We start from the raw sequence: 24,742 nt of genomic DNA, 5'->3' as shown, positions 1-24,742 counted from the left end.
CAGAGGGCAGAGTGGTGCCATCTGGATCAGGGACCATGCAGCCAGAAGCAGGGGACCAGGTGCCTGGGTGGGGCTGGGACTGGGACACAGGGGCTCTGGGATGAGGCGTATCCTTCTGGGCCAGGGCCGCAACAGGAATGTGCTTTGCCAACATCCTGGCCTGGTGTCTTTGGGTTCAGTCGGGGGCACAGGGCCTGGCAGAGTCACCGGTATGGGAGCCACTGGGCAGAGACAACACCCCACCCCTCCTCTGTCCCTGACTTTTGGAGGGATGAGGGTGGGGATAAAGTCCCAGGGCTGGGAACCAGGAGATGGCACCTGGGCCTGGCTAGGATCTGTTTTTCTGCGATACCCTGGCTCCTGTCCAGCTCCCCTGGAAAGGACTCTCTGCTGCCCCAGGCCTGCTTCATGCTAAGTTCTGAGGACTCCCCAGAACATGCAGAACATGCCGTCCATCCCCTGGTCCAGGGCTTCCTGCTTCCTCTGGGATTTTCTGCCGCAGAAGCCCATGTTATTACCATGTGTCATGACTGCTGGCCTATTGTTCCAAACTGCATTTGAAGTGGCTTTCCCTTGAGGGTTCAGCAGATACAGAGAAGTGTGTAAGCAGGCTTCAGCCAGAGGGCCAGCACTGGCCTGTGGCTGTCCTATGAGTGTTGTGGAGGCTAAGGCAGGCCCAGGTGACAGGTAGTCCGGCAATGCATAGGGGCGTCCAAGCCTGCCCAGGGCAATGCCTGCTAGAAGTGCCCTCTCACACATTCCAGTGAGGTTGTGCAGCCTCCCAGCTCAGCTGACCCTCACAGGTAGAGCCCCTGGCTCCTACCCCTACCCCAGAGGGCAGTTCAGGTGTCTGGGACTGGGCCTGGCCTCTCGGGGACTTTTAGACCCCCAGGACTCTCCACCAGCAGCCCCTGACTGTCCACCGTTAGCCTCTGACCACTGGCACTCACTGGGCAGTGGTGGTCGCCTGGCCCCTGCCCTGTTCTTGCACGCTCCAGGCCACTGGCCCTTGGTTCTGAGTGCCGTGTCCATTGTGCTCACATGGCTGGGGCAGGTTGTAAGTTGGACACTTGCTGAGGAGATGCAGTAGAGTCGTCCTGAGTACCCCCATTGGCTCCAGGAATGCCTGCACTTTCACGGTCCTTCTGCCCCAGCCTTGTGCCCTTCGAGTCCCATGCTCCAGGGAGAGTGGTGGATGCAGAGCTGGGCACCCATGCTCCTGCCCAGGACGCCATGCACTGTTGTGTGAGGCTCCCAGGAGGAAGCAGCCCGTCCTCACGGCCAGGCTCCATACCGAGGGCCTAATCCCAACCTCTCTTTTCTGGCCTCGTGAGCTGGAGCAGGATGGCCCTGGGCTCTCCTGGGAAAGGCCTGGAAACCTGCCTGGGGCAGATCTGGCCCTGAAGCTCTTGTACAGGACACACCTGGAGAGGGTGTCCCAGGTCTCAGGGGCAGCAAGATGCAGCTTCTGCTCCAGCACCCTGAGCAGGAGGGCCTTTTCCTGGACGGAGGGTCATGGTACCCTTTGCCATCAGCACTGCTGGCCTCACCATCTGCAGCTGGGCTCTTGGTGCTGAACTTGCCTCCTGCAGGTGTCCGCATACAGAGATGGGCCTAGGAGTGGTTGGTTTGGTCCTGGGGATTGAACCCAGCTCTACCACTGAGCCACATCCACAGCTCTCTTTATTTTAAATTTTGAGTCAGGACCTCATTAAGCTGCCCAGACTGGCCTGGAACTTGTCATCCTCCTGCCTCAGCCTCCCTGGTGGCTGGGGTTACAGACGGGTGCCACTGTCTCCAGCTCAGGCCGGGTTTTCCTGAGATTTATTCTCTAGGAGATGACGCTGGGCTTTGGAATTGCCTCAGCAGTTCAGCCCAGAGCTCCTGTCCTGAGGATGTGTTGGTGGACGTGGGTCCTGTGCCCGCTCTGCTGCACGGTGCTCAGGGCCCGCTGGCCCTCACAGGTGTCCCTGCTGTGGTGAGCCAGACAGGTTGCTTCATGTGCTGGGGCCACACGTTTTAAGGGACTTGGAGCCCCTGAGGTCCCTGCCTTTGAAGGAGGCAGCCTTCTGCCAAGGTCGGTGAAGCCTGCCTGGTGTCCCTGTCCAGCATCTCTGCCCCCCAGGCCTGTGCTGCAGCAAGCCACTCATCTGAAGGAGAGACAGGGGCAGGTGAGTTGGGCTGGGCCTGACAGCCAAACAGCAGCCCCCTGTGGCTCGCAGCCACAGCACACCTCTGGGTCTGTTTCCAGGGCTGCGCCTGCTTCATGGAAGAGGTTCAAGGCCAAGTTGACTGTTTGTGGGGTCTGTAAACAGCCAGGCATTCCCCTCCCCAGCGAGAATGCTGCTCACACGCACGCGAGCCCCATGTGGCGCCCCGCGAGTGATCTGGCTCCAGGAGGCCGCGCCAGCTGCCCGCCGCCTGCCGGTGCCGCCCGCTCGCGTGACTGGCGGGCCTGTTGCTGCTCGGTCGCCTTGGCAACAGCTCTCAGGGGAGGACAGGCTCCCAACTTCCCCTCTGCCAAGGAGGAGCAGCAGGGGGCTGTTTAGAATTGTCCCTTTTCCCTCTTCTTTCCCTTCGCGTGACCTTGACAAAAATAATCTTTGAAGTACTTGCTATTTTTCTGCCTGGGGCTGGAAGAAATCAGGATATTCCAAGAGTTTGCCAACGGAAGTCCAGATGCTTGAAGCTCTGGCCTCTCTGCCTGCAGTGGCCCTGGCCAGTGGGCCTGGCTGCTGCCCACCTTCCCAAGCAGCAGGTGCAGCGTGCCGTGGCTTTTGGTAATTGAGCAGAGACCTGACTTTTCCCCTTAAAAATAATGCAACCTTTGGGCCTAATCCTTTTTCCACTTGGAAAAGTTACCTCATTTTCCATGTGCCATGTTTGGAAAAAAAATAAGACACTCTTGCAGGATTAAAAAGAGAGAGGGAAAGAAAACAAACACTCACAAGGCATATTTGGGAGATGGCTCCACATGTGTACAACTACTTGGCGTGACAATTTTGGACCAGAAAGTCAGTCTGATATTGAATCCATATGATTCCACAAACAGCATTTTATGGTCTTTTAAAAAAAAATTCTGCCTTGTGAGTTAAAATTAAGATTGTTTTTTCCTTGTGACTAATCTCATAAAGTCTTTTTTAAGAAGACGTTTTACATACTCAAGCCTTGAAAGTCTCTTTGGTCTTTGAACTATTATTAGTGGGATATCGTCAGTGCGTGCAGTGGCGGCACTGGGAAAGGCGGCGGTGGGGCTGGCAGGCACAGCCCGGGGACAGCGAGGGCTCTCATGACCCCTGGAGGGCGCCCTGCTGAGGACCACACCTGCCTGGCTGAGCCAGGCCTCCGTGGTGGCCCTGCAGGGTGGTACTGGACCCTGCGGCTGCCCTTCTAGCCAACTCCACCCCTAGCTCCTGGGTTCACACATGAGCAGACGGCAGAGTAACAGGTGGTCACTGGAAGTGACCCCTGGCTTCCTGCCTGCCTCGGGGCACCCCATCTCTGCCTGAGTCCCCCAAGCAGGGGCTGCCAGGGCTCAAAGGTGGGCACCAGATGGCCACCTGTACTGCCAGCCTCGGCAGTCTAGGTCTTCCTGTTCTGGGACATGGCCTCGGGCTCCTGACTGAAGCCAGCCACTGCAGGGATGGTGGCCCTATCCAGTGACACTGTGGGGCCAGTGCTGGGCTGGGCTCCCCAGGGGTCCTACCATGCTCCTGTCATGCTTGGAGGGGGTAGTAGCAGACTGTCCTTCCTGCTGTGGCCCCGCCGCCCTCACCACTGTCTGCAGTAGCCCTATCCACCCTGTGTCAGCCTTCCCAGTCACTAGGGTCACAGTCAGGCCACTGTGCCGGCCACAGTTCCGAGAGCAGCAGGAGCTGTCCACACTCCTGAGCCTTCCCTCGTCCCATGGGTGTTGCGAGGACATGTGAACCTCACCCTTGCATCTTCTCGAAGCTGCCCTGGCTACCTGCACACCTGTTCCCACCAGCATTACTCACCAGGCCAGTCAAGGGAGCCACCGGTGTCCGTGAGGGAGGAAAAGAAGAGCAGGACAGATGGACAGGATCACCTCCCACACAGAAGAGGAAAGGCCAACCCAGGAGGCGACGTGTGTGCACCTTCCTCTGATGCCGGCAGCAGCTCAGATACAGGACTCGACTGCAGCCAGAAGGCAGCCTGAGCAGCGGTGTGCAAAGCCAGGTGTGCAGTGGTCACACCTGTGATCCCAGCGGCTGGGGAGGCTGAGGCCAAGGTTCACAAGTTCAGACCAGCCTCAGTGACTTAGTAAGGCCCTGAGCAACTCAGCAAGACCCTGTGTCAAACAAAAAGGGCTGAGGATGTGGTGTGGTGGTTACGCGCCCCCAGGTTCGATTCCCAGAACCAAAAAAAAAAAAAAAAAAGTGCAAAAGACTGGAAGACATTTCTCAAAAGAAAACACAAGTGTCCAACAGTCTCTTGAAAATATGCTCAGCCTTCCTGATCTTCAGGGTCAGCATTCAGAACCACAGTTAGGCAGCACTCCCCCAGGAAGAACCACAGCAGCCGGAACACTATGGGTGAGGACGTTGGTGGGCATGTGAGGAAGGGTGGAAAGCTCAACTATTAAACAGAACTAGTGCAGGATCCATCTGCATCCCCCAGCCCACTGCAGCACTGTTCACAACAGGTGAGACATGCAGACGACCAGATGCCTGTCACCTGGTGAGTGGGTGAGGGACTATGTTCTTCGTGTGCACAAAGGAATATTATTCAGCATTAAAAAGTAGTAAGTCTAGGCCTTTGCAGTAGCACAGAGGGAGCAGAGGACTGTCTGCTGTGAAGCCAACATGATCTCACTCAGGTGGAAGCTGCAGAAGTGGGCCTCAGGACGGAAGGAAGGGCGTGACACACACTGCAACACGGACGGCCTAGAAGACGCCGTGCCGTGGGCAGCAGGCCGATCACAGAAGGACGAGGGCTGTGCCCTTCCACTCACAGGAGGTCAGAGGCACAGAGAAGGCTGCATGGAGATCCCCGGGGGCTGGGGTGGTGCTCCCAGGTGCAGGCCACAGGGTGGTGCCGTGAAGCTATGCACTCAGAAGTGGTCACAACGGTGGGCCTCACGTCCATGTATTTTATCACATCTCTGAAGAGTTGGAAACAAACTCTGTCTTGGCCAGTGGCACGAGGGACACAGCAGTCTGGCTTCAGTGGGTTGCAGCCTCAACACAAGTGCTAACACTAAAGGTGCTTTCGGAGAACCTTCCGGAAACATTTCTCTGAGCTGTAGGAGGACTGGCTTGGGTTTTGAGGTTAAGTGGCTCTGGAGTGACCCATAGGTGGTGAGAGACCCTGTACACCTGCTGTCTTCAGGTGGGCTCCGGCCACTGGCACTCTCCAATAAGCCCCTGACCACAGGAGACAGACCTGAGGAGAGGTCTCTCACGCCCTCCTTGTGCAGCCCCAGCGCCAGGAGGAAGAGCTGTGTCCTTCTGCAGGTCAGTGGTGAGGCAGACTCGGCCTCCCGTTTGGTGACATCAGCAGATCCCAAATGTTCCAGGTCCCCAAGGAGGACTGAGACTCATGGGGGAGAGTGGGCCATGCTGAGGTGGCCATGCGGCACCCTACAGCTCTGCTCGCCAGCACGGCGCCCAGCTGCGCAGGAGGAAACGCACAGGGCTGTCTGCATTGATCCCTTACCGACTTCCAGGGGGTGACCAAGGCTGCAGCAGCCCCCGGCGAGAAGGCAGCAGGCCGGTGGCTGGGCAAGGCAGGGCCCCTTGAGGGTTTCCGGGGCTTGGTCTTGGTGCCCACGCCTGAGACGCCTGCTCCCCGGTGCTGCCGCGGGTTTGTCCCTGCTTCTCTCTCTTCAGCTCCGGGAATGTCCGGCTGCGTGGGAACCAGGACCTTTCCTGGTTGAGTCACACCTGAACCCTGGGAAACAACACTGCAGGGGACAAGGCAGAGGTTCCGGCCCACACACTGGTGTCTGTCACCAAGGGGCTCCCTGCGTCTGGCCTCACGAGGCAGGAAATCCATGGCAGAGCTGATTGGGTGAGTCAGGGAGAATTGCAGCGACAGGCAGAGGTGGCCCAGCCCTGCTTGGCGCCCCGGAGAGGTCCTGGCACTGCAGGGCCTCCACCCAGAGGGGTGCCCATTCCTGCCATCGCCCACTGCTCTTCCTGCCTCTGGTCTATGCTTCCTGCTGGACAGTGCCAGGGCTCGGCCCAGCGGCTCCCTTCAGGAAGTGGATTTCTGCACTGGTTCTGCCTCATGACCAGACTGCCCCGTGTGGGAGCTGGGGACCTTCTAAGTAGGGTGCACCTGAACAGTCGTCACAGCGCTGGAAGGGAGAACGGGAGTCTCAGGATCAGGGAGGCTGGGGTCTGGGCCGCTGGTGTTTAGAGGCTCTGGGAAACCTTTAAGAAACAGAAAATACCCCAGCTATGTGAGCCCCCCAGCATGGAGCGGGGAGACCACCAGCCATGAGAGCCATGAGGTGTGCAGAACCCTGGGGCCCAGACCTGCCACAGAGCTCAGGAGAGAGTGGCCTTGCGGGGTGTGAAGGGAGCTCAGGCCTCAGTCCCTGTCGGGGGCAGGCGGGAAGAGGCATGCTGCCCTGGGCACTGAGCCACCCTCCTGGGACGAGGGAGCGGTGCCCCAGACTTCTCAGCTCCTCCTCAACACACCGGGGAAAGCCACGGAGCACTGAGCCCAGCTCTGCCTTGATGGCACCTGTCCCATACACCAGGCTCTGCCCATCCTGGACCAGGGTGGACGCTCTGTGGACGCTGCTGGCAGATGCTGTCCCCTCAGCCTGTTTGTCCTCTGTGCCTCCTGGCCATCCGCTTGTCACTCCACATGGAGTGTGGAGAGTCAGCTCCTTGGGAGTTCCAAGCTGTGTTTGTCAGTGTCTGCTCAGGCCCACAATGTTCCCCAAAGGCTTGGTGCTGAGGGCTTGGTCCTGGCTGGTGGTGCTGTTGGGAGGTGGTGGGTTCCGGGGCGGGCCTGTGGATGGGCCACTTCCCCCGCCCTGCCCCTCTCCTTCTCCCTGCTTCCTGGCCCCCTGAGCTGAGCACTCGGGTCCACACCCATCTCACCACGCTCTCCTGAGCCCAGGCCTCCGGTGGAGCTGGCCGACCGTGGACGGAGGCCTCCGGAACCACGACTCCTCCTCCTCTAAGCCGATTGTCTCAGGCACCTTGTCCCAGCTGTGAGCAGCTGACTGGCCACTGATATCGCGGTGTGTTCCCAGGTTCGCCAGGGAAGACAGCTTCGTGGCGCCGACTGAGCTCATGTGCCCTGGGGAACCTTCCGTTGTTCAGATTCAGTTGGTGACTCTCGAGATGCTCTGAAGCTATCTTCATGTGGGTTCTGCACACTTTGTGTCGGGTTTACTTGCACGTTGTTGGCTTCCTCAGTGTCTCTGTAAGTGGGTTTCATCTGCTGTTGCGTCCTCTGGTCTGGCCAGTTCTAGTACGTAGAGGTCATTGGTAAGGTGGGCTCATTCCTCACCGATCCCTTTATTGGCTGTTTCCTCATCGACTGGCCAGGGCTCCGGGATGCACTGAAGCAGAGAGGAGCTTTGCTCTCTCCCATTTCCTAGGCCCCAGCCAGTCGTTCACATCTGCGCATCAGTCAGCTCCTCTGATGAGCTTCGTATTGCGGGACCGGGCAGCACCTCTTCTTTAAGGGCCCGATGGAAAGTCCTTTGGGCTTTGTGGGTGTGCTGTCTGTCTCAACCACCCAGCTTGGCCACGGCAGTGCAGCTACAGGCACAAGTTAAGAGCTGGTGTGGCGTGTCCCAGTGACGGTCACGCGTGGACAGTTTGCCCACCGCTGGGGTGGGCAGCAGGGACACTTTGCCTCATTTCTTGATCTTACTGGGAAGCCTTGAATGTTTCTCTGTCAAAAAAGTTGCTACCTCAGGAGTAAAACACGCACACATATGTTAAGACCACATCAACGATTCCTGTTTTTTCAGTGTTGTTCTTTTATCAAGAGTGAGTGTTGGATTCTGTGGAAGACTTTTTCACATCTCTGGAGAACAGTGAAGATACTTCTTAGGTCAATAATGTGGTATATTGTGTTAGTAGATTCCCAACAATACCAACCTTGCATTCCTGGAACAATTACCCTTGTCATTGATGTATTGTTTTATTCATGTGAAATTAATTGAAGACTGTTGGTATTTTGTTTAGCACATTTATGTCCACGTTCAAAGGTGGTGTTGGCCGATAATTTTCCATATCCAAGTGAAGTACCAGTGCCATACCTAAAGGGGTGGGAAGTTTCCCTTCACTTTCTATGCTCTGAGACAGTTTATGGGGCATTGATGTTATCTGATCTTTGAAAATTTGATAGAATTCCATGTAAAAACCATCTGGTGCATTTGGGTGGGGTAGTTAGTTCCTTGATAACTTTCTCTATTTCTTCTCCTGATATTGATCTTGTAAGCTTGTACTCTAATGGGGTCAATATTGTTAATTATATTTTATTAGGAAAATACATACTTAATTTGGGTTCTCAAATTATTTGTATAGAGAACTTTTATTCAGTCCACCCGCCTTCCCCAGGGAACCACTTTCTGATACTTCTTGCTGTCCATTCATGTGGCCTGTTCTTGGACTTCCTACAAACAGACTATGCACGTGCCTCTGGGTCAGCTGCCTTGACTTGACATGATGATTCTGAGGTTCATCTGTGCTTATGCACAATCACTAGTGTTTTAAATCTGCTTCTTATTGTGTAAGAATATTCCAAGATAGGACTCTTCCTGCAGTTGATGGTCACTGGGTTGTTTCAAGCTTCCAATTTTGATGGACATGGCTGCCATGAAGAACCTTGATCAGGTTTTTTGTGAACATTCCCGTTCTCTTGGGTCAGCACTGAGTGTGGATCCTCATGGACATAACCAGCGTGCATGTTTCATGTGTGGGGCACGGTATGGTGATCTGATGTGTTCGTGCAGTGGAGATGATGAGTTAGGGTGATCAGCACTCCGTTCTTTAAACATCTTCCATGTTTGGTGTTGGGAACGTGTGAACTCCTCATCCAGAGCTGAATAGACCAGAGCTTTTGCTTTGTGGACAACTGTCACCCTACGACGTGGCTGTGTTGGGTGCCTATGTCCCTCAGCTCCCCCCACCCAGTGACCTCTGCTCCGTCCCCCTCTTCTAGGAAACAGCTTTCTTACTTCCATCATGTGTGAGAGCCTGTGCCATTGCCTGGAAGTCTTCACTCTGAGATCTCCGCCAGCTCCACCATGTTGCTGCAGGTGGCAGGATCTCCTCTTTTTGTGGTGACTAGGGGTTCCGTGTGCACATGATCCGGGTTTCTTAACCCATCTCTCTGCTGATGGACACGAGCGTGGTGCCCTGCCTTGGCAGCTGCATTTTCCCAGGACGAACCTGGCATGGGCCTGGTGACCTCCAGCTGCTGTGTGGGCACGGGGGGTGGCATTCCCTCCAGCTGTTGCACTGCCCAAGTGGACTCATGACCTGTCCAAACTCACAAGGGCAACGTGAGACTGAAAGGTCTTCCACTTAGCATGCTAGTGCTCCCTAGGGCTCCTGGGCATGCTGATGGACAGATGAGAGAGAAAGAGAGAGGTGTCAGGATGACGGACAGCTGAGAGGTAGACACATGATGATACATGGTAGGTAGTACATGACAGAGGTGATGTATCCAGATAGATGATACATAGATATGATTATACTGATAGATGATAGAGGTGGTCGATAAATGATTATCATGATAGACGAAAGTTGCTATAATGAAAGATAAATAGGTGGGATAGATGAGTAGGTGATAGAGATTCATCCAATGAATGGATGATAGGTAATAAGTAGAGATAGATGACAGGTAATTGATAGATGATAGATGATAAGAGAGATGACAGATCAATAGATAATACATGATAATAGAGATGAAGGATGAATAGATAGTAGATGATAATAGAGATGATGGATGGATAGAGATAGTACATAGATAATAGGTAAATGTGATGGACAGATGATAGGCGATAATAGAGATAATGGATGGATACATGATATACATTAGGTAGATGTGATGGATTGATGACAATAGAGATGATGGATGGATACGTGATAGAATACAGGTAGAAGTGGTAGCTAGATGATCGATGATGATACATGGATGACAGAGACAGGCTGGCGTGATGGATGGGAGGATGGATGGCAGTCACCATGGATGGGTGATGGATAGGCACACAGGTGGGTAGGTAGGTAGGTGACAGATAGATGGTCTCTAGAACACTCACTGGTCATTGTTAGGGGCTCTGGTGTCTTGTGCATCTTCACCGGCTGTGGCTCTGGGAAGCCACCACAGGACAGAGTGTAGGACTTGCTTTGCGAGTAAAGGTAGACTGTGAAGTCCAGCACAGCAGAGTGACGTGCCTTAAACACCCCCCAGTTGGGGGCTGGGGTCATAGTTCAGCGGTAGAGCACTCGCCTCGCACTTGTGAGGTACTGTGTTCAGCACAGAAAATAAATAAATAAATAAAATAAAATAAAATAAAGATATTATGTCCATTAAAAAACAATCTTTAAAAAAAGAAAGACCCACAATTGTGAGCATACCTAACAGTCGTGAGGAGTGCTGTACATAATAAGCATGGGTGAATTTTAAAGTCAAGCTTGATGGTGGCGTTCCGGGGAAACAGTGGATAAGAGGAGGATACACACCTGCACACACTGACGTCGCACACATCAACGTGGTGTGGAAGTGCACTGCGTCACCAGCGTCTCCCCCGGGGCCCAGCCAGATAAAGGTGAGGCGACCCAGTCCCTCCGGGAACCCAGGCCCTGCCACACTGAGGGGAAAGTGCTGACCAGTGTCACTGCACAGAACACTCCTGCAGGAGAACACAAGGGCGCGTCCACGCAGGGGTCACCAGCAGTGCAGGCTGCCTGTCAGGAGGACAAGAAGAGCCCAGGTTGTTTCAGCAGATACAGGAAACACCTGATGGACTCCGTGTTTGTTGAAAGCTCAGAGAAGCCAGGAACTTCCTTAGAGTGGGCAGCAGGGGGAGGCCTGGCAGAGGGCAGCGGCATGCCCTGCTCTGCCTGGGTCTGTGGTTTGTATCTCCAAGACCACGCTGACTCCCAGCAGAGAAAGGAGAAGTGACTCTCGGCCTCTGCTGGGGACCTGGCAGGACGCACCAAGGTCAGAGGGTGCTTCTGGAGGCGTGGGTTTGAAGGCGAGGCAGAGGGAGGGTGGAGACTCACGCAGGAGCCTTTCTCCCTCTGAGGTGGCCACCGGGCCTTCTTGTCTTTTCCAGTCTCTCAATGGCTTTGCCCTGGTCGTGAGTGCCGATGGGATGATCTTCTACGCCTCGCCCACCATCGTGGACTATCTGGGCTTCCACCAGGTAGGTGAAGCCAGCCGGCGCCTGCGGGGTGCTGGGCTGTCACCTTTGCTCGGCACGGCTTAGGAAACAGCAGAGGCCAGCTGTCTCAGGCCGAGCCTTGGCAGGTGGGTCCCACACGCTTTGCCTAGGGGTGTGTCTCCCCTCAGTCTGCAGGAGGCTCCAGATGCTCGGCAGCCATTGTCTACTGCCGCGGCTCCTCCTGGGTCTCCTCACCAGCCTGGGCTGAGGGGCCTGGAACACGAGCTTGGAGGGGGACATCCCAGGAAAGGGTGCCACACAGAAGGCCCCCTGGAGGCCCGGAGAGGACGGGGGCTTTTTTTTTTGTTTGGACTCTGGAGGGAAATAAAAGTCGGATGGGAACTCAGAAGGTCAAGCAGAGGACCCACGTCCCCCATGGACTTGCTGGGTACTCAGAAGCATATCTGGGGCCCTTTGGTGCATTGAGCAGGCCACCCCACAGAGACGTCCCCTCTGGAGAGAAGGGATGCGGTGCTGGAGCAGGAAAAGCCATGGGCGGAGGGGAAGAACCTGGGACACAGACACCCCCGCAGCTGGGGAATCAGCAGTCGGAAGGAGTCAAGGGCTGAGGAGGCGGCTCTGAGTAGGAGACCGCAGCGACCCCCAGGCGCAGCCGCCGTGTGAAGACAGCCCACGGGCCACAGAGGGAGCTCACAGACACCCCACCCAGTGAGAGGCCCTGGCCCAGGTTGGCGGAGGGCACTGAGGGTCAAGGGCTGGCCAGAAGCAGGCCTGTTTGCAGGGGGGCCGCCCTGGAGCAGGCCCCTGGTGGCTGGGCTGCCCCGCTGAGCCTGTGGGGCAGGACGGCTGGCTCCTGCCTCTGCCAGCATGGAGGGACATGAGGGGTGGCGACAGTGTGTGGAGTGACCAAGACCAGCACCTCTGTCAGGCAGAGAACCAGGCCTGCACAGAGCCAAAGGCAGCAGAAGCCAGGATCCAAGTGTGGGGGTCCCCTACACGTTAAAACTCAAGTCTGCCTGAGGCTCCTGAGGCCAGCATGTCTTTTACCTAATTTCCAAGAAAAACTGAATTTCAAATAGTTTCCCAGAACTGAAATAGCTATGGCAGTTCCTTGCCCCCACCTCTGAATTCAACTTCCTGCCACCTGAGTCCAAGGCCAGGCTCCCTGCAAACCGCAGGGATCTGGTGACCACCAGGCCTTATCCCGTTGTATTCCTTTCCCGTTCTAAGCCCCGGGGAAGCTGTGTGGAGGACACCCTGGGGCACCTCTCTCCCAGGACACAGCCACGTGTGTTGGTTGCCCCTCTGGACACACCCATCGCTAGACCTGGGGCAGTCCTACAGCCCTGTGTGGGACCCGACGGGGGGACTATGTGCTGGACCTGTGGGCTTCACAGCAGCTGGGGGGACACAGCACAGGGGAGGGCGGCTCTGCTGCTCAACAGTCACCTGTCTGCTCCGAGCCTCGTTTCCTGTTCATGCACTGGGCAGTGTCCACCTCTGCCTGCTCCTAGGAGCCATGAGGGGCCCTTGGCACTGGCAGAGGCTCTCGCACCCCAGGGGAGGGTCCAGCCTTTCTGTCTGCTCTTGCTGGCCTGGGTACCTGGGACCTGCCCTAGTGTCCCCATGGCCTGCTGCTGGGGATGCACCCGATCCCCAGGGACTGAGGTGGCAGCAGAGTCCCTCACCCCTCAGGCGACACCGACCCTGAGCAGTCTGAGGGTGTCTGCCACTCACTCAGACCCCCAGATGCCACTCTCACAGTGGGAAGTAGAGGAGTGTCTGTCAGGACGCCTCCCTCACTCTGGGTCCCAGGGCTCTTCACAGCACAGAGCTTGAGGACATGGACAGGTGGGCGCATAGCCTGGATATGGCCTTTGGTTGCATGTGCAGGGTCTGAGTTGGCGCTGGGCCCCTGCCTGCCTTCTTCATGCTCAGAGGGACCTCACCTCTTTCCCCATGCCTTCCCCAGCAGTCCCGGAGCTCCACAGCACACCAGGAGCCGGCTCCAGGAGTGTCTCACATAGGATTTGGCCGTGGAGACAAAGGGAGGTGCAGGAGGGTGGCATTGATTCCCAGTTGGAACCTGATCTTGGGATTATTGTTTCCTTGGAGCTTCATCATCCCCACCCCAGTGTTAGAGGTGGAAAACAGCTTTCCTTTATTTTAAAGAAACTGTTCCCAAATGCCATTAAATCAGGCTTTGCAAAATTTTCATGAGATGCCACAACAGCTGGTGGTCTTGAAAACATCTCACGCGGAGCACTTTGCCAGAAGCCAGGACCCGTTCCTTACTGTGGCAGTCTGAATGCTCTGTCCCTTGTGTCTTCGTGCCCAGCCTGTGATGAGCAGGTGGGTTTAGATTCCTGCCCTCAGGAAGCTGCCAACCCCTCCTGGTCACTGTGGCAGCTGTCCCCAAGTGAGCCATCACAGATAATACCAGCTCGGTGACCCCTGCAGCTACTACTCTGCAGCCAGGGTCATGCTTATACAGAGAGGTGGAAAGGACGGACTGCAGGAAGGAGTCATGTGTCCGGGCTAGGAGCTGGTTTCACTGCGCTAGCTAGAGCTGGAGCCTGGCAGCCCTGGGCGGCAGCACCCGTGCTGCACTGCTGACCAGTGGTGTCCTTCTCTCCCTCCTTGAATTCATTCTCTGGACACTGCCTTGTGGACCTGCTCGGGAGGTCAGGTGGGACATGGGCAGTCAGATGTGCCCAGCTAGTTGTGAAAACAGAGCTCTGTCTGTTCCCTGTCTGCAGGCTTGCCTTAGCTGGCTGTGCTGGGCCTCTCCCGGGTCTGTCTGTCCCCAAGTGGTTAACTGCAGACCCCACACACCCCTTTTCTTATGAGAGAGACTGGGGTGGCCTGAGAGTGTTGGGGATAAGCACCCTCCAGTGGTTCTGTGAAGCTCAGAGTCACCCACACACCTGTGGGAGAGTCTAGTGCGAGTCATGGGCCCACTTTTCACCTGTCCTGCATCACGCCTGCCTGCTGCTGGGGGTCAGCACCCCACTTCCTCCAATCCGAACTAGAGGGAAAACACCATTACAACAGGATTTGAAACGCCACCTTCCAAGGAACAACCCATCAACAACACACAGTAGTTCCTCCACTCAGAAGATACAAAGCATTAGGCCAATCCAGGTACCACAAGAGCTATACCATATTTATGGGTTGGAGACATGACATAGCTATTAAGATGTCATTTTTGTGCAAACCAAGTTACAGAATTGATGAAATTATAACAAAAGCTTGACAACTTTTTGGTGGGCATTGACACACTAATTCTAAAATTTCCATGGAAATGCAGAGGTTAAGAATATCCAGAAGAAGGAGGAGAAGGAGAGGATGACTGTTGGGGACTTGTACTCCTGGGGACACAGCTTCACAGGCTGTAGGCCACGTGGATTGCACTAGGTCACACAGACCCACAGCAGCAGTGTTCTGAGGCAGAGGGCCTGGGCTTGTGGTGAACACTGGGCTGCTGTTGGCAGGAGGAAAGGGCTCTCTGTTCAGGAGAGGTGCAGTGCTGGCCAGACCCCATGGGAGGAAGAGGGATCTCATCTCCTCCTTCACACCACATGCAGACCATGGAGGCCCACCTTCCCGGAAGGCACACAGCAGGGCAGAGTTAGGAGATCTGTGAGGAAAGATCTCTGAAGCAAGACCAAAAGGCAGGAGTCGGACTGTGCATTCCCTGCAGAGTTGAGTTGAGTCAGCCAGGGGCACGCGGCCCAGGCCCAGGAGGAAGAGGCAGATTGGATGGTGACCACGAGAAGGACAGTCTGGCAGCACACACCTGCATGTGTCCATGCATCCACATGCAGCACACGGCACGCCATCTGAAGACCAGTAAGTACCTGAAAAGACTCTCAGTCTGGATGCACACGAGTTGCTGCAAACAGGAGGCCTGTCCACCTTGGTGGCTGTACTGGGACAGACTGAGCTCCAGGTGTCACTGAGGGAGTGTGTTCTGGAACCTGCTCACCTCTACCATGGAACCTCCTCTCCCCGGACACAATGGCCACCTGTGGCTCTCCCCATGGACCTGTGGCATCCTTTGCGCTGGCCAGTGTGAAGCAGCCAAGCATTTACCGCAGGAGAACAGCCCAGCTGGAGTGTGGTCACAGAGCCAGAGCACAGCCTGAAAATGAGAACCTGCCACCACGCCGCCTGAGCCAGCCTCAGTGGTGCTGTGGGCAGGACCGACCAAGAGGACGTAGCTCCCCACTGCTGAGCCTTGGAAGATGGCAGAGCACCTGAGGTGGGGCCCAGACCATGACTGGGATAGAGGGGCCTTGAAAGGCCAGACCCTGTCCCCTCACCTGGCCCTGGCCCTGGCCCCATACTTGGCCTTGGACCCTCACCTGGCCCTGGACTCTCACATGGCCCTGTCCACTCACCTGGACCTGTCTCCTCACCTGGGCCTGGCCCCTTACCTGGCCCTGTCCACTCACCTGGCCCTGGCCCCTCACCTGGACCTGGCCCCTCTTCACTTAACTGGCCCTGGTCCCTCCCTTGGCCCTGGACCCTCAGCTGGTGGTCACACGGGAGTTCTCGGCCGGCCCAGAGCTGCCTGTACCATATGGCCAGCAGCCTGCACACTCTCGTCCACGGAGCTCCTGAAGAAGCACAGAGCCTCCGGGCACCACTTCCACCACGAGGACTCTCTGCCCATGGCCCCAGGCCACCCTCCCCAGAGCCCTGACTTGGACACTGGTCAAGGACAGCGGCACATCTGGGCTGCTCTCTGCCCCTTCTCTGCAGAACCCTGCAGCCTGTGGGCGATGGAATCCACCTGAGTCATGGCCCGGTCACAGCCGGGCACCTTGCCACCCACCCTCCAGGTCAGGGCCACAGGTCTTACCCACAGAGTGGCTGGACCCCTGGAAGGGACACAGAGCTCATCCTCTCTGCGTGAGTTTCCTAGTTACATTCATAACCGGGAGCTCCTTCCGGGGACCTGCTCTTCACAAACGTGGCTTTTGCAGGTGGACGACACCTGGAATAAGTGCCAGCTCAGGTTAAGGCCGACATGACTTTTTCCATGTTTCAGACGGATGTGATGCACCAGAACATTTATGACTACATCCATGTAGAGGACCGCCAGGACTTCTGCCGGCAGCTGCACTGGGCCATGGACCCCCCCCAGGGGCTCGGCCAGCCCCCGCGCCCAGACACAGGTGGGTAGGCAGCTCGGAGCACTGTGCACACAGCTGACACCTCTGTTTCCTCTGCCACCATGTGGGACTCCACACTGGATCCTGCCTTCCCCAGAGACCTCCCCACCCAGCAGTCCTACAGCGGGCTTGTCACGTGGCACCGTGAGTGGCTCCCGAGGGTGTTTGTGCCCCGGCCGCTCTGCTGTGCTCTGTAGCCAGGCCTAGGACACCCTTTGTGGTTGGCCCTCCACCTCTATGACAAGAACTGGAGGTGACCAATTTATAAAGAAGGAAGGTTTCTTCAGCTCAGATTTGGTGCTTCCTCAGTTGTGGGATCACTGCTTTCAGACCTAGGGGGCAGCACATCGTGGTGGGGGCTGCTGGAGGAGCAGAACTGCTAACCTCCTGGCTGTGATGTGAAGAGGGAGAGGGAGGCTGGTGTCCCACTGCCCTTCAAGGACACGACCCAGTGGCTGACACCAAGGCCCTGGCTCTTAGAGCTACGTCACCTTGCAGTGGTACCACAAGCTGGGGTCTGAGCATGTGTCCTGGGACCCTTGGGACACAGACTGCAGGCACCCTGCGGGCTGGAGACCCAGTCCTTGCCGCCTCTTGGAGTTGCGTAGTCTCTTGCTTCACAGACTCCCTCAGGCTCTGTCTGCCAGGAAGTTTCTTGGCCCAGTTTACAAGATCTGAAAAAGCCCCCGGAAATGTTGGCTCTTCAGGGCTGGTGCCCCTTACCTATTGGGAACAGGTGATGGTGGACTTGGAGGGGACAGGGCATGGGTCCTGGGGTGGGTGGCATCTCCCTGGGATCCCTTTCGCTGCATCTTTCACACACACACACACACACACACACACACACACACACACACACTGATAATTCCAGGAAAGGTCTCCAGCTCAGCCTCATGCAGCAGCACGGTTCAGCTTGCAGGGTTGGATGAAAGACCGACCTCAGGCCTCCAGAGCAGTAAGGTTTCACAGATATGGTAAAGGCAGGGACCGTGAAGGCAGACCCTCGTGGCAGCCATCTCTCCAGGACTGCAGGGAGTCGGGGCCACATGGCAGGCTGAAGGGCTCCCACACAGTGTGAAAGCCGATCTTGGGCACATGTGGCTCTCTTGGCCAACATCTCCCAGCCTCACCACCACTCCTGGGCTGTCCTGCAGGAGATGACAGTGTGCTGCGGAGGCTGCTCAGGGCCCAGGAAGGAGGCTCTGGCTCTCCCACCGAGTACTCAGCCTTCCTGACCCGGTGCTTCGTCTGCCGCGTGCGCTGCCTGCTGGATAGCACCTCTGGTTTTCTGGTGAGTGGGTGGGGCCTGAGCGGGACCTGGCCTGCAGCCCGCTCTGGCTCCCTGACACCTGGGTCCATCCTGCCCTGGTGTAGAGGGGACCCAGCATCCTTGGACAGAGAGGATGAGCCCTGGTTGGGTCTGCAGAGGCTCCACGTGTCCCCTGACACCACCAGGTGTGAAGGACTGGTGAGGGGGCAAGTGGGACCCACTGCAGGTCACAGGCAAAGCACTTGGAAATGGGGGTCGCTTTGTTTGAGGGGAATCGTGCCTTTCCTAAAGCCGTTCCTGACACACCCTAGCCTTCAGCAGAGTCTGCTGGGCCCCTTAGTCCTGCCCAAGCCTCTGGTTGCGGCCTCTTCCTTCACAGACTTGCTCTTGGGTTTCCACTTCTTGATCCATGGTGTCCTCTTCCAGCTCCTCACTGAAAGGGAGACGTCCTCCTCCTGGGAGCAGCTGAGCAAGGGTCCTCCAGCCCACGCCCACCGCAGGCCCCCAGCGTTCGCCTCTGTAGAGCCTGCACCTGGGTCCCTGCACCTGCCAACTCCTCTGGTCCATGCTGTGCTGAGAGCCTTAGGGCCCTGTGCCAGGACCCATGACCAGGGACTCCTGTGACCACTGCATGTCACACCCTAATAGGACCGAGGGCTGGGGGTCCCACCTCCCTGGGCTCTGGGGTGTCCTGTCTCCCTGGACTGTGGGCGCTGGGGAATCCTATCTCCCCATTCCTCACCTGGACATTTGGCTCTGGGGGTCTCTTCTCCCTGACTTTGAGCTCTAGGGGTCTCCTCTCCCCATCTGGACTGTGGCTCTGGGGATCTCTTCTCCTCACCTGGACTCTGGACTCTGGTATGGTCCTGATAATTTAGAAATGGGACATTTAAGCTGAAATAGCCCTCAGAGAACCACCACAGTTGCTACCTTGCAGGCAGCTGGTGGCTTAGGCTCTCATTGATGGCAGCCTAAGCAAATGCACTGGTGCCACCTGTGTGCATGCACACAGCCATGAGCGCTCACACAAGAGCACCCTCGTCCCTGCAAGGCTACACCAGTCACAGAGCCACCAAGGTCACCCTGAAGGCCTGGGTGGGGCTGGTCTGCAGGAGGCAGACCTGCATGTGGGCGGGTGCCCTAGGCTCCAGAGCAGAGCGTCCTCCACACCCTCCCAAGCCAGGCTTCAGCTGTCCTCACAGCCGAGCCGGTTCCTTCTGAGGCTGTGAACGCGCCTCCCTCTGCTTTCTGCCAGATGATGCAGTTTCAAGGGAAACTGAAATTCTTGCTGGGACAGAAGAAGAAGGCCCCATCAGGAAGCATCCTGCCCCCGCGGCTCTCCCTGTTCTGCACCGTGGCGCCAGTCCTCCTGCCAGCCTTGGCAGAGGTGAAGATGAAGGGTGCGTTTCTGAGGGCCAAGCACAGGGTGGACACCACGGCCACAGTGGACCCCAGGTGAGCAGGAGTCATTGTGGCACAAAGCACCTGCACGTGTCGCGTGCCCGGTATCTTCTTTGTTCATTTCGGTCAAGTAGTATGTCACCATGTAGGTGACAACCATTAGGAAAAACTGTTTCAACCCCTCATCTGCAGACACTAGCTTCCAATCCTGCCCATCCTGATTGACCCACGCTGGCCTGCCACAGAACCACTCAACACGAGGACGGTGCCTTGGCCTGCTGCCTTCGCGTCAGTGGCCCATCCAGGGTCAGTGGCTGTGCTGCTGCAGGCCCTGGTCCATCGAGCCTGGTCCCGCCAGGCTTTCTGAGCTTTTCAGAAGTGGAAAACACCCAGGGCTAGGTTTTCTGGGGCATACTGTCTGCTGTGTCTTAGAATGGGCCCACCTGTGTTTCCTGGGAGCGACTTAAAATGCTGTGCACAAGAATGGGTTTTCCCATTCCCCTTTCCCCGAGCGTGGGAGATGACTCCATGGAATCCCATGTGGGGCTCTGTGTTGGAAGATCCCCAGTCCCCAGCCCCTCCTCTGGCCTCAGTGAGCTGCAGGATACTCCCAGAGCACACCCAGAGCCAGGGCCACAGAGGGTCACCGCAGCCAGCGTGGCTCAGAGAGAATAGTGCCAGAGGCGGGGGGCTCTCCAGCAGGGTCTCCGATAGGCCCCCAATTCTAGCCAAAACCACCTGGCCTGCCCCTCGCAGGAGCTGTCCAGCTGCAGGGTGCTCAGGGAACAAGGGCCCTGGCATCTCCTCCTAGAGGCCTTGTCCCTCCTAAGGGCAGTAGGGCCTGTGGACAGCACACCTGGGCCTCCTCAGGGCTGTCCTCCTTGCCCCTCCTGTTGGATGGGCCTCACAGAACTGGGCTGGCCCCTCTGCAGGTCCTCAGGTGAAGGCTAGAGACCTGGTCTCTGTCACGAGTCAGCCTCTGCTGTGCTCAGCCCTGGCCCTCGGCCTGTCCCTTCAGCCTGCAGCTGCTCTCAGAAATCACTTGTGGACCTGCGTTTCTGTCTGTGGTTCTCCACTTCGAAGGGCAGCAAGGGCCAGCAGGAAGGAGACTTTAGCAGGCCTCTGACTTGGCACACTGATGGGGTGGGTGTGAGCCTGCTGCAGCTCCCAGGAGCCATCAGCTAGGGCCCCCCACAGCCTCCAGGCTGTGGGCTCTGCTCACACACAATAAGCCTGCAGTTCTGGAGAAACTGCCCGCTCCTCCCTGGCATTGCCAGAAATCCTGCCCATCGTTCTGCCCTTCACCCTCTAGCTGCAGTCCTCCGGCCCCCCTGGGACAGGAGCAGGGTGCTGGGCTGTTCACAGGGACCCAGCGTTGCAGACTGGGTGGCCACTGCTCCTCAGACATGCCTGCGGAGCTGTTCTTCCTCACCTGGCCGTGGGCCTGCCTGTGTTCCTCAGCTCTCCTGAGGTTCATCTAGATGGGCCCAAGAGCCTATGAGGGCTCAGGCCTGGGACTCCACAACACCAGCACCTGCCTGCCCAGCAGCTCAGGCGACTGCCCCAGTCCTCGTCCACGGAAACGGGACAGCTTGGTCAGGGTTGGCCCACTGGGTCCCACAAAGTTGTGGGTGCCTCATCACGGGCCCTGTCCAGATGCCAAGGCTGGAGGCCAGGGCCCAAGGTCTGTCCTTCTGCAGGGCCTCCCTCACCTCCAGTCCCTCTGGGAGGCTCTCAGTGGGGAGATCTGGTCCCATGTTCCTCCTCCTCGTTCTGCTGTGTGCAGGGCGGATGGAGGGTGGCTTCCAGGACACGCTCCAGCCTGGGCACGCCAGGTCCCCTTTTGTTCTGCCTGTCTGACAGGCCTGTGCCCATCCTTACTGCTAAGGATGAGAGATGGAAGCCCCTAGGGAGGGCCACCCCACAGTGGCGAGGTGCGAAGACTGTGATGAGGCCAGGCCAGAACCCGGCTCTGCACAGGCGGACAGGTGGGGGGCAGCCTGGTGCCTGCTGGGCTCACTCTGAGGGGCCCCAGCTGCAGGCACCACGTTCTCCTGCTTTCTGGGTCGAGCTGGGTCTGACGCAGGGCCTCAGAATGAGCTTTCTCTCTCCTGTTTTCAGCCCTGAAATAGCCCAGGACTCGGCATAGGCTCCTCTGGAGCTGACCTGGAGAGCGGCACCCCTGCCCCCGGAGCCCAAGCAGAGGGCGCAGGTGTGGGTCCCTGGGTCAGCCGCAGCCCTGTGGTAGATGATCGGGCAAGGGGAGGCACCTCGGGGCCCCCACACTCACAGCCTTGTTAAAACCCAGGAGGGTGAGGGACGGCCACCGAGAACACAAACCCCCGGTCTCCCCTCGAAGGGCACTCTGGGGCAGACAGGCCTGCAGCCAGATGACAAATGTTGCCTCCCGTAGCCTTTCCTGACAGGTTTGGTGACAGGCTGTTGCCCCTCTCCACACTTGGAGCCACTGTGCGATTCTCTTCCTCACGAATATTTATTTCTGATGCAGAGTGGACACTGGCTGCACTCCGTGACCACAGACTCACAGTGGTGAGAATGTGGTTCCCAGGAAGTGCCCGCTCCCCTCAGAAACCCTGCCCCTCTGGCCTCAGCTCCCCAGAGGGAGGGAGACTCGGCCAGGTCTGGGCCAGAAGTCCCCTGGAATCTTCTAGTGGTCAGCTCCAGGCTCTCAGCTCCTCCTCTAAAAAGAAAGCAGACTATTAGGAGGAGACTGTGGCGGTCACCACACCCCTCCCCAGAGCCGCGGCCCGTGGTCTCCATCTGCTCATACTGACTCTTAGAGAACCTTGTCCCTGGAGTCCACTGTTCTCCCTGTGGCCTTCCAAGAAGACGTCCAAGCCCTAAGTCAAATGCATTGTGTGGGCATATCTACCTCCAGAGCAGATTCCTTGTCCTGGCTCAAAAAATGACGTGTCTCAGATTGTCTGGAATCTGTCCCTGATGAAGGACCTGGGAGTAAGCGAGTGGGAGCTCTGGCCCCCTCCTCGGGTGACAGTGCCACCGTGTGCCTGCCCCATCTGCACACTCATGCCACTTGGCTCTTGTCTCCACAGGGCCCAGGCCACCACAGCTCTGTGTGGACCAGACGCACGTGCAAAGCCCAGCTTCACTGCAGGTACTTCTTGGAGTTCCTCTGACGTCCTTCCCACATGGCGAGACACAGCCTGTCCCCTGGAGAGCTGGCTCCCTCAGCCCTGGGGATTTGTGGAAATGCCACTTCTGAGGGTGGTGGGTGGCACACAGGGACAGTTGCCCTGTTGCTCTGGTCCTACGGCTCAGGAACTTGGGGGCCACATTGCACCTAGACCAGGGCCCTCCAGGACCCCAGTGACAGGCTTTCCCTCTGACCCCCTGCAGGAAGCAGCAATGGTGAAAACTGCGTTCCCCTGTTCAGGTCACAGATGGACACTGGCCATTGGACCCGGGCTCCCAGCAGGGCCCTGTGCCTGTGCCTCAGGGGTGGCCCTGAACTCATCCTGGACCCCACAGGGGCTGCAGGGTAAGTGGTGCAGGCCACCCCACCCCGCCCCTGTCACCATGGAGGCCAAAGAGAGGTGTGGAGAGGAGCCAGTGGTGGCCTGGACTGCTGGGAGAGGACCCACTAGGCCTTGCCATTGGTGCTGTCCACACAGCTCTCAGCCTGGACAGTGTCCACATGCAGGGACAGTGGGGAGGAGTGGGCTTTGCTTGGAAACCCTCTGCATTCCCCATCCCGTCCATACCACCCGGCTGCCCCTGCCTGCCACTCTGCCCTGACCAGTGGGTCTGCCTTCCCAGACTGACCACCATGTGTCACCCTCAGCCAGTCTCCTGTGATGCAGGTGTGGTCCCTGTCACACCTGGCCTGGCCACAGAGGTGGCTTTTCAGTTTGACAGCCTTCCCACCATGGCAGACCTGACCTGCGGGTGCTGCTGGACTGGCACATGTCCCAGAGAAGTGCCTTCTGCGGCACAGGGTGGGAAGCAGGCCGGGCCTGGCACCAGCCTGCCCCCCTTGAGCCTTCCTGGACTTGGGGCTGCGGGAGCTGAGGTGAAGGACAGGAGGGGGCAGGCCTGCGGGCTGCTGGGTGGCTGTCAGGGACCACATGGCCTGAGGCCTGGCCTGCAGCTGCCCCTGCACATTGAGCCGGGGTTTACCAGGACAGATTTACCTCAGCACCCTTCCGAAGAGGTCGACCCCCGGGAGGCCCTCAGCTGTCACTCAGCCCCACACTGTCTTGCTCTGCAGCAACGGGGAAGACGCAGAGCGGCAGAGAGTGCTGAGCGGCTGTGCTGCAGGGAGAGGCCGGCCGGAGACACAGGCACACAACTGCTGCTGGGAGACACCAACACCCATGAGGCACCCCAGCTGGACGGCAGACAAGCGAGACAAGCCGAAGCCACAGCCCACCAGGATCGAGCGGCCATCCATGCGCGGAGTGTCCCACGTCTCCTGCATGCCTTACCCAGAAGCCCAGGGCACGCTCGGTACCAGTGGCACCACAACCTTCAGAAGTTCACCCCTCTCGCCCCTGCCAGGCTCTCCCCACAGTGCCTACTGCAGCAGGCCAAGCAGACCCCGACGGGACCTCCAGCAGGAACAGGGGCATCCTCCCTGCCACACCCTGCAGAGCGGTCTGGAGAAGAGGCTCCCTGTGCCCGGAGCACAGTGCTTCCCAGCTGGGGGCTACTCTACTGAGGATGCCAAGTTGCCTGGCCTGCTGGTGTCCCCAGAGGCCCCACGCAGTCCAGCACTGTTGCTTGAAGTGCCAATCAAGATGGAAAATGACTCTGGGTCTGAGGACGCAGTGGACATCTGCACCCCCAGCCAGGTGTGGCTGGGAGCCAGCAATATGGCCAAGAGACAGCTGGTCACTTTCCCTACCAGGATGCACCTGAAGACAGAGTTGGACTGCAGGCACCAGGTCCACACCCCGCACCTCGTGCATGGTGCGGTAGGGGCTCTCCCCCACAGCCAGGCCACCACTGAAGGCAGCAGGGAGCTTGTTCCCTTCTTCCCTTCACACTGCGCCTGCCCAGAGCCAGAGCCTCCCCTCCACCTCTGCACACCCAGCTGCCCCGAGCACCAGCACCTGGCTCGGGGCTGTGACTGCAGAGCTCCCAGGGCCGCTGCTGTGGTCAAGCGCGAGCCCCTGGACTCACCCCCCTGGGCTGCCCCCAGCCAGGGAGCCGTGCCCAGGTTGTTTCCCAAAAGCACCTCAGCCTTCCTGCCCTAACCGTGGCTCTCCAGCAGGCCAGTCGGTCCACACTCAGTCCACCCTGGCTGCCTCCCCCAGGTGGTGGGTGTGACTGGAGCCAGTTCAAGTGATGCTCTTGACAGTGCTGCCCCATGCACCTCCAGCCCAGGGCGGTGCCTGTGCGCAGGGCATTCTGGAGTTTGGGAAGTATCCCGGGAAATCATACATGCAAGCTTGAGTCTGTTCCAGCAGGATGGTGTTGAGAAGTCAAAATGTGTAAGGGAATGGCCGACATCCCTTGCCCCCAAGGCCACCGTCAGAAGCTTCCAGTGATGTCTCGTGG

General features: G+C 57.8%; 1 protein-coding gene across 1 annotated transcript in view; it reads left to right on the top strand.

The window, feature by feature from the left end:
• Positions 1-24,438, top strand: part of Ahrr (aryl hydrocarbon receptor repressor) — a 71,745-nt gene extending 47,307 nt beyond the window's left edge. The window contains exons 4-10 of the mRNA XM_077109541.1: positions 11,282-11,371; positions 16,407-16,533; positions 17,685-17,821; positions 19,056-19,255; positions 22,276-22,337; positions 22,580-22,721; positions 23,451-24,438. Of these exons, the coding sequence (XP_076965656.1) occupies positions 11,282-11,371; positions 16,407-16,533; positions 17,685-17,821; positions 19,056-19,255; positions 22,276-22,337; positions 22,580-22,721; positions 23,451-24,438 (1,746 nt within the window). The remainder of the gene's footprint in view (positions 1-11,281; positions 11,372-16,406; positions 16,534-17,684; positions 17,822-19,055; positions 19,256-22,275; positions 22,338-22,579; positions 22,722-23,450) is intronic.
• Positions 24,439-24,742: the final 304 nt, after the last annotated feature.

This window comes from Callospermophilus lateralis, chromosome 5, assembly GCF_048772815.1.
Source record: "Callospermophilus lateralis isolate mCalLat2 chromosome 5, mCalLat2.hap1, whole genome shotgun sequence".
Classification (NCBI taxonomy): domain Eukaryota; kingdom Metazoa; phylum Chordata; class Mammalia; order Rodentia; family Sciuridae; genus Callospermophilus; species Callospermophilus lateralis.
This window is presented reverse-complemented; position numbering and strand designations above follow the sequence as displayed.